The sequence below is a fragment of the Arachis duranensis genome, chromosome 7 (assembly GCF_000817695.3).
Source record: "Arachis duranensis cultivar V14167 chromosome 7, aradu.V14167.gnm2.J7QH, whole genome shotgun sequence".
Classification (NCBI taxonomy): domain Eukaryota; kingdom Viridiplantae; phylum Streptophyta; class Magnoliopsida; order Fabales; family Fabaceae; genus Arachis; species Arachis duranensis.
The window spans coordinates 74,377,181-74,384,412 of record NC_029778.3 but is presented as its reverse complement, the minus strand read 5'-3'; the positions used below and the strand labels follow the sequence as shown (position 1 = coordinate 74,384,412).

At 29.5% G+C, this 7,232-nt stretch overlaps 1 protein-coding gene across 2 annotated transcripts; it reads left to right on the top strand.

Annotated features, from left to right (window-relative positions):
- Positions 1-337: 337 nt before the first annotated feature.
- Positions 338-4,273, top strand: LOC107459851 (1-aminocyclopropane-1-carboxylate oxidase homolog 1). 2 transcript variants are annotated; one of them, XM_052252367.1, is made up of 3 exons: positions 338-977; positions 2,123-2,450; positions 3,859-4,273. In XM_052252367.1, exons 1-3 carry the CDS (start codon positions 439-441, stop codon positions 3,907-3,909), a joined length of 918 nt encoding a protein of 305 aa, XP_052108327.1. In that variant the 5' UTR covers positions 338-438; the 3' UTR covers positions 3,910-4,273. The 2 variants fall into 2 exon arrangements, with proteins under 2 accessions (XP_052108327.1, XP_015933628.1); XM_016078142.3 differs by having other exon boundaries at positions 340-977; positions 3,761-4,273.
- The last annotated feature ends 2,959 nt before the right edge of the window (positions 4,274-7,232 follow it).

The window sequence follows — 7,232 nt, the reverse complement described above, 5'->3', positions numbered from 1 at the left end:
ATCCTCATATCAATTTCTTCACGTAAACGAAAAAATTGATATGAAATCAATATCTTTGTAAAATAACTATTTAAAATTATTATAATAATTAAAATTTGTTGAGAATTATGTCTAACAAAAATTTCTTAATAATTGTTTTGGAGTATTACCGCATTATTTTCTACTTGAAACTATGGTAATATCTATTATTTGTAAAGAGAAAATGACTCATAATAAAATGTTATTTTCACAAGCGTATTTTCAAAGTCATCTCTTAGATAATATTGAGAGACTAGATAAGTTATTATATACCAATGCAAATTACACCTCGTGGTTGAATGTTATTAGATTAATATTTTCATGATTATTTTCTATAACCTTATCTAGCAGGATATATAACATGTTGAACATTATAGGCCATTAAGAAGACACCAAAAAAATTATAGGTCATTAAGGAAGATGGAGAGTGAAGAAGCAGAAGGCACAATAGTGAAGATGATGAATAATTGTGATGATAGGATGAGTGAACTGAAGGCATTTGATGACACAAAAGGCGGTGTTAAGGGTCTTGTTGATGGAGGTGTTACAAAGATTCCAACTATGTTTTATCATCCACTTGATAAATTCCCAAATTCCTCCAGTACAGAGCACAGCCTGATTCCTGTCATAGATCTTGAAGGTGTTACCAAAGATCCAATCACACGCCAACAAGTTGTTTCAAGAATCAGGGAAGCATCTGAGACATGGGGTTTCTTCCAAGTGGTAAATCATGGTATCCCTGGGAGTGTTCTTGAGGAGATGAAAGAGGGGATTAAAAGGTTCTTTGAACAAGATGTTGAGGTTAAGAAAGAGGTATATAGCCGTGATAATACGAAGCCATTTATTTATAATAGTAATTTTGATCTTTATAGTTCATCAGCACTCAATTGGAGAGATACTTTTGGATGCCAAATAGTTCCTCTGATTGGCAAACCTCAAGACTTGCCACAAGTATGCAGGTATATTTATGTTCATATTCTTTCATTTATATGCATACTGTTTAAAATTTTTTTCCCTTGATATCTTGGAATGCTTAACTAGGATGTGTTTGGAACTAAATATAAAGTTATACATACAGCAATAGAATCCAATACAAACATATATATGTTCTGAGAGTATACGAAGATGGAGATATATAAACATAGATATTTGTGTTTGCAGATATTGAATTGATATATTTGTATTTTTGTACTACAACAAAAATTATTTTGTTCCACAAATTTTTAGTGGCAATAATATAATAATATAATAATAATTGTATGTCTTATTTAACTTATATTTCTGTGATAATTATATATTTGCAGTTGTTATTATATATTATAATGATAATTATATATTTTTTGTAGATATTAAAAAAATTTTTACTGACAATTATATTATTGCCGCTAAAACTTTTAACGATAAAGTATAAGACGGCTATTATCTAATTAATATTAAGGTCTAGTTTAAATAAACAACTTAATTAAGCTCTTTTTGAAAAAATAACTTAAATAATAAATGACTATATTAAAAATAACTTGTAAATAAATTAATAAGTTGTTTTGTGTTTAAATTTTTAGTTTTAAAAGTGTTTATTTTATAGAAATGTGTTAAAAAGTAGTAGTATGATTAGAGAAGTCATATTTTTTAACTTCTCTATAAGCTCCAAAATAACTTTTTAAAAAATTGCAATTTGATTTTAAAAATTATGCCAGACATTAATACTATTACTTTTTATGAGTCAAAAGCTCAAAAAAATTATTTTTAAAACTTTTCAAATAAATCCTAAATATATTAGCAGCTATTTTTATTGTCACTAAAAAAAATAAATCGCTACTAAAAATAATTTTTTTAGTAATTTTATTGATAGAAAGAAGACAGAAATACTAGTAAAGAATACGATCTTTTTTATTTTTTTTTATTATTTATATCAACTTTTTATAATTATATTTTATTTTTATGTTTATTTTATCATTAAATAAAATACAAAAATATTAATTTTTGTCTTTATCTTTTGTGTGGGTTCTATTTTATTATATTCTGCATAGTTACACAAAGAAATAAGGACATTAATTTAAATCCTATATCTATTTACTTGCTTATTGATCATGTCATTTTTTTGTAGGGACATACTTTTAGAGTATGGGAATAATGTTATGAAGTTAGGAATCACACTCTTTGAATTACTCTCAGAATCTCTAAATCTGCATTCAAATTATTTAAGAGACATGGAATTGGGTTGTACTGATCAAATTAGTTGTGCCGGCCATTACTATCCCCCTTGTCCTGAGCCAGAACTCACTATGGGAACCACCAAACATTCGGATGGCGCTTTTCTTACTGTTCTTCTCCAAGACCATATTGGTGGCCTCCAAATTCTTCATAACGACAAATGGATTGATGTACACCCTGTGCCTGAAACTTTAGTGGTTAATATTGGTGATCTTCTACAGGCAAGTTCTTTATTGTTCTTTTTGCATATGGTATTTTATAGCGTAAAATGCATTATACCAACACAAATATTCGATACGATATTTAGTGTATCTTTGAGTCGTTGTTACATTAATAAAATAAAGAAAATAACTAAACAATATGTATCAAACAAGTACTTTTTTTAGGTCAAATACTAAGATGTTTCCAACGAGAAAGTACAAAGATCGACTTTCAAATAATCAATATTAGTTAATTTTTTTTGTAAAATTATTTCTTATAATTTTTATTTTTAGAAAATTTAGAATTTTATATTAGAATTTGAAATATAAAATTTAAGATTTAAAAATCAAAATTTTGACTGATGTTGATCGAAAAAAGTTAACTCTCAAAATAAACTCGTTTCAAAATCATAAATATCATACTAATGTGTTCATGCTTCATATTCATGTAACAATTGTTGTGGATGTTGTTTACATCTATTGCCTCGTTACCTACATGTGTATGGTAGAGAAAAGGTATTAACATTGTTATTAAGACATAGTACTAAACTAAGAATGTCTACCGTAAAAGGTATTTTGATGCGTTTATATGTGTTCTTCGTGCTTTATATTTACTATTACGAGGTCAATGAGTAATAGCTCAAATGGCATAGTCTTCCCATATTCAATTAAGAGGATGTGGGTTCGAATTTTTTATTTTGGTAAAAAAAAATATTTATTATTAGGAGTCAATTACCAAATTGATTTTAAAAAATTTCAGGCGCTGATAAAATGACATCTCAAAGAAGTTATTGATAAAAAAAATCCTTAAATTCTTATTTACAAAAATTCTTACAACGATAATCAAATGCATTTATTCTGTTAGTCACTTCAGGATTTTTTATTAACAAAAACGATAGTGAAAATTCAGGTGTAGTCGACTTTACATGAAGTTGATATTTGAGAGCCGTTAGATAAAAATTTAGTCAAATCAGCCAAATCATCTAACGGCTCTCAACTACAACTTCACATGAAATCGACTGCACCTGAGTTTCCACATATTTGATCACTTTTTATCAAATTTTAAAATTATTTAGAGATCTTTTTATCAATAACGTCTTTTATTGGATACTATTTTAGCAATGCCTGAATCTTTTAAATACTAATTTGGTAGTTAAATCTTATTGTTAATCTTACATTTGTCAAAAAAAACAAATTTTTTCCGTGATTCCAGTTCTAAGTTCAAACATATGTTATTACTTTATATCAATAAAAAGCTCAAAATGCATGGAAAGATTTGCATAATTTGCTAGTGCACAAGTAAGCTGATTGGTATTTTTCTTCAATTGTAGCTACTAACGAATGACAGATTTAAAAGTGTTCAACATAGAGTGTTGGCAAATAAAAATGATTCAAGAGTATCTATTGCATCTTTTTTTGGCTATAACAGTCTCGCTTCATCAACAAAGCTCGTCAGTCCGATAAAAGAATTATTATCTGAAGACAATCCTCCGAAATTTAAAGAAACCACAATTGCAGAGTATGCAGCCTACTTTAGAGCCAAAGGCCTTGGAAACAATCCTCTTCAAGACTTTAGAATTTAAGTTGAGAATTTCTGAATAGAGGTGCCTTGGTTTGGTTAGCACTTAGCAATATAATTGAAACTGAATAAACTAGATATATATGTTGGAAGTATTGATTATATTTAAAAAGCAAAAAATTGTATAAATATGAATCCTAGTTCTTGGACTACAGATTTATGGGCATCTCACAACCACATCTATTCTATTAGAGGGATATTTTTTAGTTGAAAATTTTCTTGGTTATTATATAATATAATAATCACTATATATTTATCTGATAAATTACTACATAAGCATAATAGAGTCTGATTTTATTGCTCATAATCTCAGTTAAAACATTTAGATATATTATAACTATTCTTATATATTCAAAAAATGATAAACGAATATTAAAATTAATCATTAAAATCAATCATTATATATTAATATATAAAATTATATATTATTTAATTTATTTTTAATGTGTATTTTATATTTTAATATATATTTTATATCAATAGTTAAATTAAATAATTTATTTTATTATATTCTAATATTTGACCAAATTAAAGATTTGCTTTGGATAGCAATATTATATTTGAAAAATTCTATTGGGCTTACTGCATTACTAAGCATGGCATACGAAGTTACGAACCATATGTGTCCACGCCGCATACAGTTACGCACAGTTCTTTTCCTTTATTATTTATTTATTTATTTATTTATTTTGGAATGAGAAGGTGCATTAAGCCGAGAAATTACGGAAAAAGAAGGGACAAAAATATATTTAAAAGTTTATATATTAGACACGATTACACTTGAATCATTTAATAAGTTATGCATGCATATTATTTATTCATTTTGGCAGACAGATTCACTTTTTTGGTTGATGGCTTCGTTAGTTTAAGTGGACACGTGGGGACTTTGGTCCTTGTTGGCAACGTGACTGTGAGTGAGGTGTATCATTGGTGACAAGTCAAAATAAATTATTTAATTTTATGTTTAAATTATTAAAGAAAATTAATTAGAAACTCTCCATCTCTTTTATCTTCAGAAAGAAGATGCTTTGTGTTGAAACGCTAACGGATAACTAAGAACATGGTTCACTCCAGGAAAAATTGAGTTCGTCATCCCTAAATTGTGGCAGCGCTGTTGGTAGCGGATCTTCGTTATATTGAGGAACAAGAAGAAGAATAAGAAATTTGACTACAAAAATGGCAAGTGTTTGCACGGGATTGAAGCAGTGGTACTGAAATCTAGAACAGACTGGAATCTAGATAGATTGTTTCTGTGATGTCCTTTTTGGAAGGTAGGCTTTTAAATTGCGTTGTTTTTTCTTATTGACTTTAGGGTTTCATCAATTTCTTTCCTTTTGTATCCCTTCCAATTATTGTGTCAAATTTTCAGAGTGTTGAACATACGTGAGTATTTTGTTTGGCTGGACGAAGTTGAAGGAAAACTAAAAAATGTAGGAACAGAAGTTAAATTTGAAGAAAGGCCATGAAAATAATCATACCAGAAGATGATTGATCTTACAGAAGATGCAACAAAGGTGGAAGAGATGTGCAAAAATTATAGAAGACAGTTAATCAGATTAGTGAAGAAATAAAGTATATTAAGAATATGGTTATGGACATTTGTTTGGGGTTAGAATTTTGTGCATTATAGATTTTTATGATATATGCTCAAAAATGACGATTATGTGTAATTATGTTGAAACTTGCATTGAATAAATGGAAAAAAGAAAGATCTGTTTCATTGTAATTTTTATATTATAATCTGTGTAATAGAAATCATTGACAAAACAAAAAAGTCTAAACATATGTAATGCAAATTAAAGACAAAACAAGCAATTGTCAACTTTAATGGTATTAACAGTGACTCGTAACCAAGTAATTCATTGTCATTGTAATTACCAATAATACCCAAAAACCTATTTAGAAGTTTATGCTCCATTATAATAACAAAATAGTCATAGTAGTGATATGAATCACTAAGTTTTCGAACAAGTCAAAAATACCTAATTAAGATGCAAAGTCATTTCTATATTACATATCACATAGTATCAGAAACTAAAAAGGAAAAAGTGTATCATCATAAACAAAACAGCCTTATCCAAAAGTTGTTCAAATAGTTCTAATAACAAAAAAAATGCAAACAGCCTTCATCCCGGGTCCTATTTCTTAGTTGTAGATCCTTATATGGTCTCACCTTCACTTGGACCACCTTGGTCAGTTGGTGTAGTTAGACCAGTGGTACTCCCAGAAACTCCTCTTGGGACTAGTTTTGACGGTCTTGGGTCAGGGGTAGGTTGTTGTCTTAGACATGGGGTTGGCATGAACTGCTGAAACCTCCCTCTCATAGCTAGACTTGCAGCATTCATTGTTTCAGTTGATATCACAGGGTTAGATTTGGGTCTTAGAGGTGTAGCTGCATGATTAGGATTCTGTTGTTGGGATGCATTAGTTGGAGGGTTCTCTTGTGGTAGTGGTGGCAGCTGTGGAGGTTGAGGTTAGTTTTGGTTTTCAGTTGCAACATCAGCTTCCATAGCTGCTACCTCATCAGTCATATCATCAAGCTTTCTTTGACAACTCCTATTGTTGTGGCTACTCTACAATATATAAACATGTCTTGGTGTAAATATAACATTATAAGTTTTTTTTTTCAATATGAATACATAAAAAAACACATTCATACCTCACCATAGTACTTGCAAATAATTGTTACATATCTCCTTTTAAGTTTGTGTTGGTTGGGATTCGGTCTTGCTTCATTTTTCTCCTTTCTTCTCTTTTTTGTTGGTCTGCCAATAGGGGATCTTGTAATAAGGAGGCAGTGGGAAATATCCTTCAGCCTTATCCCAAAATTCTTTACTTGGTACAGGATTGATATTATGTTGATATGTTGTGTTAATGCTACCATTCCTAACTAGTTATGAATCTGATCTTCCGGCCTACGATCTCTCAGAACAAGTGCTGCACAAGCATGCTTGCAAGGGAAGCCTGTGAGCTGTCAGAATCTACAGGTGCACTTCTGATTTTCTAAGTTCACAGTTACTTTAGTATAATGCTTCTCAACTTCATATATTTCTCCATTGTCATCACCTGCCCATGTCGGAGTCCATTTGTTGCTTTCTTCCTTTTCTCTCTCAAGCATACTAAGTTGTCTTGGTGAAACCGAACCAATATAGCCACTAAGAGACTTTTTGTTTCTTGCCATAACCCTTATGATATGTACTCTAATCTCTTCCATCATTGTGATG